At 44.9% G+C, this 13069-nt stretch overlaps 1 protein-coding gene across 1 annotated transcript; it reads left to right on the plus strand.

Moving 5' to 3' along the window:
- Positions 1–4151: 4151 nt before the first annotated feature.
- Positions 4152–12608, plus strand: LOC310837889 (uncharacterized protein). Its single transcript, XM_083725105.1, has 2 exons — positions 4152–4320; positions 11214–12608. Exons 1-2 carry the CDS (start codon positions 4245–4247, stop codon positions 12095–12097), a joined length of 960 nt encoding a protein of 319 aa, XP_083581231.1. The 5' UTR covers positions 4152–4244; the 3' UTR covers positions 12098–12608.
- Positions 12609–13069: the final 461 nt, after the last annotated feature.

Raw genomic sequence — 13069 nt, forward strand, 5'->3', positions numbered from 1 at the left:
TTTCTCAAAACAATACACAAATTGAAATCTAGGCTATCCTTTGAAATTGGCACTTCTCTGAGGGGTGTGATGCAGTTCTCCCAAAGCATCTTACAAGCGACTGTTGTAAGTCCCTGCACTCAGGCCTACAAGTCGAAAACACAGGACACAAAAGGAAAGGGGTTTGGGAGAAAGGAGGGTGGGGAGCAAACACAGGCACTATTTCTTAGTTATTGGTGAAAATAACATACAAAATGTTTTGGGCACGGCGAGGGCAGAATGCTGGATTAGGTGGGCCTTTGGCTTGATCCAGCGTGGCTCTTACGTTCTAAAATGCTGGTGGGTTTTTGTGTTGACTAGCAAACTAACAAACAAAAGCAAATAAATGTGGAAATATGGTGAACTGGAAACTGGAAAAATGAGAAAGTGAAAAGGTGAGAGAAGCTGACATGGAAAGATTGTTGTTGTTGTTGTTTAGTCGTTTAGTCATGTCCGACTCTTTGTGACCCCCTGGACCAGAGCACGCCAGGCACTTCTGTCTTCCACTGCCTCCCACAGTTTGGTCAAACTCATGCAGGTAACCTCGAAAACACTATCCAACCATCTCGTCCTCTGTTGTCCCCTTCTCCTTGTGCCCTCCATCTTTCCCAACATCAGGGTCTTTTCCAGGGAGTCTTCTCTTCTCATGAGGTGGCCAAAGTACTGGAGCCTCAGCTTCAGGATCTGTCCTTCCAGTGAGCACTCAGGACTGATTTCCTTCAGAATGGAGAGGTTTGATCTTCTTGCAGTCCATGGGACTCTCAAGAGTCTCCTCCAGCACCATAATTCAAAAGCATCAATTCTTCGGCGATCAGCCTTCTTTATGGTCCAGCTCTCACTTCCATACATCACTACTGGGAAAACCATAGCTTTAACTATACGAACCTTTGTTGGCAAGGTGATGTCTCTACTTCTCAAGATACTGTCTAGGCCTGTCATTGCCCTTCTCTCAAGAAGCAGGCGTCTTTTAATTTCGTGGCTGCTGTCAACATCTGCAGTGATCATTGAGCCCAAGAAAGTAAAATCTCTCACTACCTCCATTTCTTCCCCTTCTATTTGCCAGGAGGTGATGGGACCAGTGGCCATGATCTTCGTTTTTTTGATGTTGAGCTTCAGACCATATTTTGCACTCTCCTCTTTCACCCTCTTTAAAAGGTTCTTTAATTCCTCCTCACTTTCTGCCATCAAGGTTGTGTCATCTGCATATCTGAGGTTGTTGATATTTCTTCCGGCAATCTTAATTCCGGCTAGGGATTCATCCAGCCCAGCCTTTCGCGTGATGAATTCTGCATATAAGTTAAATAAGCAGGGAGACAAAATACAGCCTTGTCGTACTCCTTTCCCAATTTTGAACCAATCAGTTGTTCCATATCCAGTTCTAACTGTAGCTTCTTGTCCCACATAGAGATTTCTCAGGAGACAGATGAGGTGATCTGGCACTCCCATTTCTTTAAGAACTTGCCATAGTTTGCCAAGCGCTATTTTCCCTTTGCCGCTGCTACTACTACAACAACTAGTTGTGTTTGTTAAGTGGCCTAAGAGCAAGCTAGGTACCTGATGCAGATTAAAACAACACAGCTCTGCCTAAGGGCTCACCACCTAATTAGTAATATTAGAGGGTGCAAGCTGCACCGAGTGCCTGGAGGATGCTTTGGGCAGCCATTTTCTTTCTTCCCTAGTGAAACTGGGCTTAGATCAGGCAAACTAGGTTAGATGGATAAAATAAAAACAAATAAAATACAAACATAAATAAAAACAAAGAAGCATTCAAAAATACATGGGGGAAATGCAAATTTGTGTATGTCAGGCAAAAAATTGAGCTATAAACAATACGGCCAATATGAGCTGCCATGTTCCCAGACACTATGGTGATTTCCGCCCAGACACTGTTGCCGACAACACTATTCCGTATATCTCCAGGAAATTGTGGACGTGTGGCAACACTAGGTTTGTGAAACTTTTCCCGATACTGCCACTTGCTTTATCCCTTCTTGCACAGAGGAGGGAAAGCACCAATATTAAAATTTGCCTGTCTACCGTGAGCATGACAACACTTCCAATTGGGAACTCTGGGGCTGCAACTATTCTGGCATCCTCTGGGCTGTGGCAATGGGAAATCACGGTTGGTCATCGAAGAGTCACCCACCTGTGGGAAATGAAAGCTCCTTACATTATTTCACAGCTCTGCAATTTAAAAGTTCAATATGAAAGGAGCTTCACTGTGTCCATCTCAGCTTTGGGAAGAAGGGGAGGAGGAGGGGAGATGTAACTTCTGGCAGGATTTTGGAAGGTGTGGTGGTTGCTTGTTTATGAGGAAAGGTTATACGAAGAGGAGACATGTCAGAAGTGTTTAAATGTATGCAAGGTGTGGAAAAAGTAGAAAGAGAAAAGTTTTTTCTACTTCTCTCATAATACCAGAACTCAGTGTCATTCAATTAAGCTGAATTTTGGAAGATTCAAGATAGACAAAAGAAAATACTTGTTCATGCAGAGCACAAAGGCTGTGTTCACATTGCTGCCTTAGGGGGCAATGAAGCCCCCTCCCCCACCGTGTTTCACAGGTTTTCATCACTCACTGTTCACATCAGCACAGCTTCAATAGTGTCAGAGTCGTTTATATTTTGGTGTACACACCAGGAGAATGCAAGGAGTGTACGGTAAACAAGATTGCGATCACACCCATAGTTAAGCTATGGAATTCACTGCCGCTTTAAAAGAGGGCTGTTTTTGTTTGTTTGTTTATTTATTAAATGTCTATCTCGCCCTTCTTGCCAAAGAAGCCTGGGGCAGCAAACACAACTGCAGTACAAATGCAATTTTAAAAATTATTTAGAACATTTCGGAACCGTTAAGAATATCTAAAAACAAAAATAATGCTGTAAGACGTGCAATAATAAAGCATGCTTTAAAAAAAATAACACAACAAAACACAATAAAACACGTAAATGTTGTGTCTGGATGGGCCCGCCTAAATAGAAAGCTTTTCAGCTGATGTCTAAAAGAATGCAAAGATGGCACCTTCCTAATGAATGTCACTAGGCAGGGAGTTCCAAAGTACAGATGCTCCTGCACAAAAGGCCTGACCAAATGCAGAACAGACACTGTGAGTTACTCACAGAGTTTCAGGTTCTGCAGATTGAAGCGTTGAGCCAATTGATGAAGGCTAAAACTATTGATGGCCAATAGCCATGATGCCTATGTTCTCCCTCTCAAGTATTCCTCTCAAGCCAGTTGCTGAGAACTACAAGTGGAGAGAACGCTGTTGCACCCGGGTCATACTTGTGGATTTTTTTGGGGGGCCCCCCTCAAATTTCAGTGGCGCCCTATGCGATAGCAAAATTTGGGTGCCCCTTCGCCTCTTGTCTTCCATTCTACATAATAGTTGTGGCACCCCAGTGACCAAACTGGTTAGTAAAGGTAAAGGGACCCCTAACCATTAGGTCCAGTCGTGACCGACTCTGGGGTCGCAGCGCTCATCTCGCTTTATTGGTCGAGGGAGCCGGTGTACAGCTTCTGGGTCATGTGGCAAGCATGATTAAGCCGCTTCTGGCGAACCAGAGCAGCGCACGGAAACGCCGTTTACCTTCCAGCTGGAGCGGTACCTATTTATCTACTTGCACTTTGATATGCTTTCGAACTGCTAGGTTGGCAGGAGCAGGGACCGAGCAACGGGAGCTCACCCCGTCGTGGGGATTTGAACCGCTGACCTTCTGATCGGCAGGTCCTAGGCTCTGTGGTTTAACCCACAGCGCCACCCGCGTCCCGACCAAACTGGTTGGGCTCCCCTAAATCCGCCTCTGCTTGTGGACTTATGATGGGCATCTGATTGGCCACCTGGAGAACTTGATGCTGGACCAACCAGGGCTGGGCTCGACACGGCTGAGCTCTCCTTAACGTTATTGCCAATGCATGCCACAATAATTCCATTCCCAAACAATTCCATTGGCAGGGCTCCTTTCGTCATTCCTGTCGCCTCTTGCCAAATTCCCTTTAGGAGGATGCTCTCCAAACATTGCGTCTGCTCTGTTGAAACACCAGGGAAGGTGCTTCCTTGCAGGTGATAGCAACGCACCACGCCCTGGCAGTCTGGGAAACCCAGCCCTTCATCCCATTAGCAAGGATATAAGCGGCACCCCCACTTTTCGAGAACGTCTGGAGCAATTTTCTCTGCACGGAGCCGGTCTTGACTTACGAAGCGGGGTCCTGAACTTGCCAAAACAGAAAGGATGAAGCTCAGTTCGGGCAGGATGCCCCTGGGGGTGAAATCTGCCTTTGTCTTGGCAGTGGTTCTTCTTCTTCAAGGTAGGTAACTGACAGGGTGGTCCTAAGGGTGGGGTGGGGGAGGAACATAATAAAACAGGACTATGAAGAGTTTTGTGGCTACTTAAACATTAGCACATTCATTGCAGTGTGTAGGAGCTTGTGAAATTGAATGGGCTGCAATTCTAGCTCCACTTACCTGAGATTCAGAGTACAGATGGCATCTGAAGAAGTGTGCATGCACACGAAAGCTCATACCAAGAACTGACTTAGTTGGTCTTTAAGGTGCTACTGGAAGGAATTTTTTTTTGTTTTGACTGAGATTCAGTAGTACTTCCTTCTGAGTAGACACAGTTAGGATCGTGTTGTTAGTTAGTCTTTTAAGGAGCCGTAAGACCCTTTCTTGCCGGGACACGGGTGGCGCTGTGGGTTAAACGACAGAGCCTAGGACTTGCCGATCAGAAGGCTGGCGGTTCGAATCCCCGGACGGGGTGAGCTTCCGTTGCTCGGTCTCAGCTCCTGCCAACCTAGCAGTTCGAAAGCACATCAAGGTGCAAGTAGATAAATAGGTACTGCTCCGGCGGGAAGGTAAACAGCGTTTCCGTGCGCTGCTCTGGTTCGCCAGAAGCGGCTTAATTATGCTGGCCACATGACCCGGAAGCTGTACGCTGGCTCCCTCGGCCAATAAAGCGAGATGAGCACCGCAACCCCAGAGTTGGACACGACTGGACCTAATGGTCAGGGGTCCCTTTACCTTTACAGTCTGAAAAATTGAATTTTAAATATCTACAGTGGAACCTTGGTTTTTTAGTGTCTCGGAAGCTGAACGATTTGGAACCTGAATGCTGTAAACCCGGAAATAATTGCTTCCATTTTCGAACGGACCTCGGAAGTACAGTGGTACCTCGGGTTACATACGCTTCAGGTTACAGACTCCGCAAACCCAGAAATAGTACCTTGGGTTAAGAAGTTTGCTTCAGGTTGAGAACAGAAATTGTGCCCCTGCAGCGCGGCAGCAGCGGGAGGCCCCATTAGCTAAAGTGGTGCTTCAGGTTAAGAACAGTTTTAGGTTAAGAACGGACCTCCAGAATGAATTAAGTACTTAACCCGAGGTACTACTGTCGAACGCCTTCCACTGTGTGTTTTTCCATTCTTTCCCCAATGGATTTTGGCAGTTGCCCATTGACCCTCGGTTTTCAAACATTTCGAAAGTTGAACGGTCTTCTGGAAAGGATTATGTTCAAAAACCGAGGTTCCACTGTATTTTTGAAAGCATTTTCTCAGCCAGTACACAATTCTAAAAGCCCAGAACTGTGCTGCAAAATGCAGAGAAGGGAAAAGTCCAAATCGTGTCTGTGCTCCAATGTTCACATCACCCTGGGAGTTGCAGATCAAGTTCATTCACATCAAGATTCCTGAAGAATGAAATGCTCCTGCCTCCCTGGTTCTGACACATTCCAAGTAAGCGTTGGTCCATGGTTTTACTGAACTCGGTTCAGTTTCCTCTGCTGCTGTTATGATCAGAAGCCCTTAATTTGAATTTAAACAGTGATGTGGGCGAGAGGGACGGTCCTCCTCGATGAGAGACGACAGGTTGGCAAGGCATTCACCCATCCTTCCCACTGTTCTGTCTTGTGGCAATTCTGATATGAAGCATCATTCTGGGACCACAAGACTGTGCCTTGGCCAAAGGCCTGGTGGAACAGCTCTGTCTTGCAGGCCCTGTGGAAAGATGTCAAGTCCCACAGGGCTCTAGTCTCTTGTGGCAGAGCCTTCCACCAGATCAGGGCCATGGCCGAAAAAGCCCTAGCTCTGGTTGAGGCCAGCCTAACCTCCTGCGGCCCGGGATCTCCAAGATGTTTTTATTTGAAGACCATACGGTCCTCCATGGGGAGGCTGGAGTTTCTGGGTCAGTCTCAAGGGCAGCCCCACGTAGAATGAGTTAAAATAATCAAGCCTGGAGTATGGCTAACGTTGCGAGCAACCCGTAATCCTTATATAAAAATCAATCTGCTTTGCTAAGCCATCACATGCTAAAATGACTGGTTATAATTTCTAACTAGACTAAGACAGAAACCAGCCAAATAAAAAACCAACTTTGCTAAAGGAGCCAAGGATGTATATGCAACTTTTTCTTTGAAGTCGATGGGGATTTAGGAGTGCCTGCCTTGGATGTCATTATTTCTGGCTGATTTGCAACGTCAGAAGAAGGCTCACATCACAGCCCTCAGCAACAGGGTGAGCTCTGCTTACACCTGAAATGACAAGCATGCCTACTAGCAAATGAATACTAGCTCAGCCTTGCCTCTCCTCATCATGCTTTTGTTTAAAATGCTTCCTTTCAAAGCATAAGAAGAAATCTCCACCAATTTATCCACTTACTCATCATTTCCCCCCCCAAAGGAATATATATATATATATATTTAATTATTTTCTTAAGAAAGGAACACGACGACAACAACAATACAACAACCCTTGTTGCAGAGAGTGTCTTCTTCTTTGGCGATCACTCGTAGCCGAGTAAGATTGTCTTTCATAAACACGGTCTTAACAGTGAGTCCGTAAGTGGCTGTGGCGGCCAATTCTGGATCCACACGTCCTTCCACAGTGGAGACATTGGTTTCCAGGCAGGAGTTGATCACGGTGAGGGTTTGTCAAGCGTGTGCAGAGTACAACAGCCCACTGATGTTTTTATTTAAGAAAGCTATATCCCTTACAACCCCCCCCCCCAAAAAAAAACATAAAAGAGACAAAATTTAAAACATCAGAAAATAGAAAACATTAGAACAATGTTCATAGCGCAGAGGCCTCCTGAAACAAAGTCTGTTTAACCTAGCCAGGCTGGAAACTTAGCAGGGACGGCGCCTGTCTGATTTTTCATGGGAAGGCGTTCCAGAAAGTTGGGCCTATTGCGTGAGTTGTGTTTCTGGTCCATGGAAGACCAGCAGTAGCGTTCCCCAATGATGATCTAACTCATCGCTTTAGGACATTTGTAGGAAAGGCATAGACCTAGCCCTAGAATTGTAGAGTTGGAAGGGACCACGGGGGCCATCTAGTCCAACCCCCTGCAAAGCAAGAATCTTTTGCCCAATGAGGGCTGTCCTTAAGGCATCCTGGGCCCAATGTTGAAAGGTAGGGGGATGCACATCAAAGCTTAGTTTAAGCAGAGTAACCTTTGATTCACATACAGTGGTACCTCGGGTTACATATGCTTCAGGTTACATACGCTTCAGGTTACAGACTCCGCTAACCCAGAAATAGTACCTTGGTTTAAGAACTTTGCTTCAGGATGAGAACAGAACTCATGCTCCGGTGGCGCAGCGGCAGCGGGAGGCCCCATTAGCTAAAGTGGTGCTTCAGGTTAAGAACAGTTTCAGATTAAGAACGGACCTCCGGAATGAATTAAGTACTTAACCTGAGGTACCGCTGTATAGGCCTGGGGTTGGAACAAAGATTCTCTCCAAAGTGATTTAGGTACTTTCAAGTTAAAAATGGCCCCAGGGATTGGAGGGGACGTTTTCGGATGACATCGCAGAGTGCTGGTCATTCCACACTGTATGGAATTTTGGCTGTTTCTGCAGAGCTGCAGAACTCCCGTTGTCAGAGCTTGACAGAAATAGAGCTTGCGAGAAATAGGCACCTACGGCTTGAACTCTGTGAGCGTGATTTCAAGGTAGGGGGCTTGAGAAACTTGATTTCCTCGTGTTATGATGCAAACCGACTTGACCTGTGCTTCCAGGAACTCGTGCACGGATAGGAATGTATGTACTTATCCTTTGGATTCTGCCGTTCTCTGAATATCGCAGTTCAGTTCTCAGCTTAAGGAATGCATGGGAACACATTAAAATGTGTTGTCCGGGATAAAAAATATGTTTAAAAATGCATGTATTGGGAATAAATATGTATCAACATACAATTTTGATAACATCTTTAAAAATGCATTTTTGTGGAGATTTTAAAATGTGAGATTACAGTGGGAATTGATTGGAGCAGACTTTTGAAGAAACACACATGAAGCAGACACAGACTTGAAGCAGGCTGATCAATCTGTCCTTATTGCAGAGCGGTCTCTGGGGCAACTTGATTCTCACATGCTCCTAAACCCTTGCAACCTGGTTCAATATATGCTACTTTTTGCTTGGATGAGAAGGTTGTATAATGCAAGGCAGGATTTAGGTTCCTTTATCCTCTGTTTTCTGCCTTGGGCTCCTTTGCGAGGGAAGATGGGGTATAAATTTATTCAACAAGCATTTCAAAATTATCTTTTTAAAGAATTAAAAGGATTATTAAAAATAATAAAGCAAGCCTCCCATTCTCAATCATCTTATTTTCTTGCATGTTGAGCAGAGAACCTCTAGGTGCTGTTGCTCTCAAACCCCCCTCATCCCATATATATATATATATATATATATATATGAAAATTTTCAGGGGACAAATAAAGTAAACTCTCATCATCGCTAACCATTGACCATGATGGCTCTAGAGCTGATGGGAGTTGGAGTCTAGCCCCACCTGGAGGACTCCAGGTCCCCCCAATCCTTCTAACTAAAGCAATAGCAGCTTTCATCCCTCAGCTATGAATTCTGCATTCCAGCAAAGGTGTGCTGAAGGTGACAAACAATTTAATTGGTTTCAGGGTGGAGCTGGATCGTTTTGAGACATACAATTAAAATTATTGACGGCTGTGCTTCCTTCTATTAAGACCTGAATAAATAAGAGGTTTGGCTGGCCTTCACGAGGGGACTGCGTCTTTGCCGAGGCGAGCTCTGCTGCCCTGCGTAACTCCTTGACAGTAGATGTTTGGCAGAAATTATTCTTGCCTCTGTTTACATGGCTCTTAAAAGTATACTACCCTAGTTGTCATCCGTTTGGGTTTTTCCGGGCATTTTGCCGATTCATTGAAAATCCCGTACATGTCTGGGAGAACCCGGACGTATAGCAGACCTATATTAATGTAAAGAAGCTCGTTTATACAGTACTGCTATTTCTTAGTTGTGGATTTTGGTTTGTTCTGTTTTGTGGGTGGGTGTGTTTTGTCTTTTGTTATAAAACTACGAATAAAAAAGCTTTAATAAACAACAAATGGTGTTGTTCAGTCAGGTCATTTGTATTACCAACCAGTATTTATTGATGATTTTGTTATTATTGTACTGTAGTTTTATATGGTGTGGTATTATTAGGAAAGTGTGGTACGTAAAATAAACAAATAACTCATTTACCATTTAAAGATAAATCAGATGTCACCTTGATTTTTGGGAGGGGCTTCTGTGAATTTAATCTCTTGGGGCTAGGCCAATCCAACAGGTTAAGCTTCAACTTCACCACTGAGAGAGTAATGGGGAAATTCTCAGCTGGTTGAATTTCTGCCTGATTTTGCTAGTAGCGCACCACATTTTAGGCAGATATTGAGCAGATGTTGCTTTCCCGGCAAGGAGGTGCAACTGTACCTGTTGATTTTCTAGCTGCGAAACACTTAAGAGCCACTTCACAGGAATTATGCAGTGCTGTTACTCAGAGGAAACAATGCCAACGGCAACTTGATTTAGCATACTGGGAAGTTCTTTTTAACCGTGTTTATTTTCCTAAACAGCCCGAAATATTCCTGGAGGTAGAAATCAGCCAATGAGAAGGACTCATGCACAGTATAACTGTGCTTGGACTTAGAGACAGCACAATTCAAATCCAGCTCTGCCATAGATTTACTGATTGGGCATGTAAGGCCTGTTTTATTTTGGAAGGACTATAGCTCAGTGTAGAACATCTGCTTTGCATGCAGACGGCCCCAGCTTCATCCCTTAGCATCTCCAGATAGGACCACGAAAGCCCCATATCAGAACACCTGAGATGGACCAGTGGCTTGACTTGGTATGTGGTCCAGCCAGTTAAATGGGAACTGAACAAAATAACACAACACGATGGCCAATAACAATGGCACTAAACACTATTTATAGACTAATACAAATGATCAGAAATTGCAACCACTCTTCTTCACCAGTTGCGGTGGAATAATTCAAAAGTTCGATAAATACATAATCTGTAACCAAATAGCACCAGAAAAGTGTTCTCGGATAACCAATCTTTTTCGTTCAATGCTTCATCAGCCAGTCTTGATCAATTCTTCATCAGCCAGACTTGTAACTTCAGTATCATATGACCACTGATCCAGAGCATATTTTCTACAGTGTTTATATTTACTTACATGTAAGATTGGCTTGTTAATAAATTGAACTGTATACTTCTCTTATTAATTCTTATAAGTCTGGCTGATGAAGAATTGATCAAGACTGGCTGATGAAGCATTGAACGAAAAAGATTGGTTATCCGAGAACTCTTTTCTGGTGCTATTTGGTGACAGATTTATCGAACTTTTGAATTATTCCACCGCAACCGGTGAAGAAGATTTAAAGACTTTGGTTGCAATTTCTGATCATTTGTATTAGTCTATAAATAGTGTTTAGTGTCATTGTTATTGGCGCCATCGTGTTGCGTTATTTTGTTCAGCTTGTCTATATTGCAACACAGGAGTCTGTTTAGGAGTTAAATGGGAACAACACCTGATCACAGGACCGATACGAAGATAGATGGATAAGGAAACGTTGTCACCTGTCCTTTGCCATACAAATAGGGTGAGGCCTGCACTTAAACTCTCAATCCCTTGGGAGTCACTGGTGTGTGGGCTGCTGCCTGAGGCAGCAACAGGAACAACACCTTGGATGAAGCAAGAGGAAAGGAACCTGCATATTCAGAGAAATCACGTGGTACAGAGCAGATCTCTGGGGAGTATACTGCTTGTTTGTTCTTTGGCTAATGGTGTTTCCTCATATGTCCCTAAAAAACCTGCGTAATGTACAAATTGGGCTTGGGCATGTGGCATGGGTGCCTCAGTTTATCGGCTCACCGTTTCACAATCTCTCCTCTTTGTGGTCCCTTCCCAGGTGTGACATGTATGAGCCTTCGAAGCACTGCTGCAACAAGCGCTCCTGTATCCCTCGGCGTGGCTAATCCATCAGCGGCCGGTACCCTTGAGAAGGAGGAGACCCTGGATGAAAACGAGCTTGATGCCAATGAGCCTAAAATGGATTATGATGAGGCCGACCGTGACGACTCCCTGGAATATGATGGGACCGTTTCACTTGACAAAGTAGGCGCAACCGAGTCCCCAAAAGACACCATGAAAGAAGACGAAAACGAGGAGGGAGCGAGTAACGTGGAAGTGTCCCCAAAGGAGAACAGGCGAGCGGAAACCAACATTTTGGAAGGGGTAGTAGACCCAACTGACCTTGATGATGCCCTTAACTTTATCAGTCTCATTGCCAAGAGAGCTGCTGAGGATCTAGAAGAGGAAGAGGCGGAGGAAATGATGTCGAGTGATGACGACGCTCTTAACTTCATTAGGCTGGTTGCCAAGAGAGCAGCTGAAGAGGAGGAGGCAGCTGAAGAAGGGAAGCCAATCGACGAGGATTCCTTTTTGTTTACCGACCTGCCCAAAATCTTGGGGCCCTTGCTGAAAGCGTTTTCTAGCACACCAGAAAATTCTGAGGCTCCCTCACCGGATGACTTCTTTTCTTGGTTTCCTGACCTGAAGAAACTGCTGGAGGATCCCAAGCCGACTGGCAGGAGATCTTATCTGCCTACTTCTCCGCAGCCAGACCTACAAATATCCCCCGCCTCTCCCCAGCCCACTGGGTCTGAAGTCCTTTCCTCCTCATCTCTGCCAGAAGCGTCAGCCTCTACTGCCCAACCAACCATACCTGAACCTCCAAAGACAAGCCAGCCTTCTCTCCCAGAAGTCCCAGACTCAGAAGAGAGATTTTATTAAGCAGGCACAGCCAAGCAGTCCTCACCTTTTTGGAGAATGAGGAAAACGAAAAAGGAAGGCTGGTCAGGAGTCTCATTCCCCCAACCTCCTATTTCTCCTTGAGACCACCTCTATTTCTTATTATTAACAAGGTATAAAAAGTAAGAACAATATATGCTTTTAAAAACACACTGTGTTTCATTTGGCAATTTAATACTGCATCTACCCAAGAGCTATACAAAGGTTGTTGTACTTAGGGATCGGAGGAGAAATTCAATTTGGTTTGCATTTGAATTGGAGGCTGCCTAATTCGCACATCCCAAATGCCTTATCTTAGTGGGCAGACTTATCTATCCCTAACTGTATTTGGGCATAGTGAATCAACACTGCTTTGTTTCCTTAAGTACAGCCCAGCCTCCAGATTCCCCCCCCCCCCCATCTTCATTAAGTTAGGAATCTGCTGCAGGCTTGTATAAAGAGCACTGCCAAAAAGCTGTATATCACCTTGCTTAATAAACCTGTTTGGTTACTAGTACCTGTGTGGAGCCTGAGTCTGTAGTCAAGGTTCAAGAGACAAGAACAACCACCACTGGGATTTGGGGGTACTGTGGTAGGATAGAGAGGGCGAAATAAATGGGGAGGAGAATAAGAGAGACAACATCATAGGTTCTTTTGTCACGTGTGTGTGCAGACCCTCCAAGTTTCCCTGTTTTCCAGGGACAGTCCCAGATTCACAGAAGCCGTCCCAGTTTCTGATCTGATCCCAGAATGTTCCGCTTTTCCATAGGATGTCCATATTTTCATTGGAGAAATGTTGGAGGGTGTAGAGTTATCTGACCCCCAAGCCATCCGGAGGCAGCCCTTTATAGAGTGGCTGGAGGAACCCAGTCACATGGGTGGGGTATAAGTAGTAATACAAAAGCAACAGCAGCAGCAGCAGCAGCAACAACAACAAGAAGACATCCCTTTTTACATTGGAGAAATGGAGGGCAT

The sequence above is a fragment of the Podarcis gaigeae genome (assembly GCF_964106915.1).
Source record: "Podarcis gaigeae genome assembly, chromosome: 2".
Classification (NCBI taxonomy): Eukaryota; Metazoa; Chordata; class Lepidosauria; order Squamata; family Lacertidae; genus Podarcis; species Podarcis gaigeae.

Coding starts and splice junctions, on each gene's coding strand:
- LOC310837889 (XM_083725105.1), top strand. CDS start 4,245: ATGAAGCTCAGTTCGGGCAGGATGCCCCTGGGGGTGAAATCTGCCTTT. Junction 4,321..11,213: donor AGTGGTTCTTCTTCTTCAAG/GTAGGTAACTGA, acceptor GTCCCTTCCCAG/GTGTGACATGTATGAGCCTT.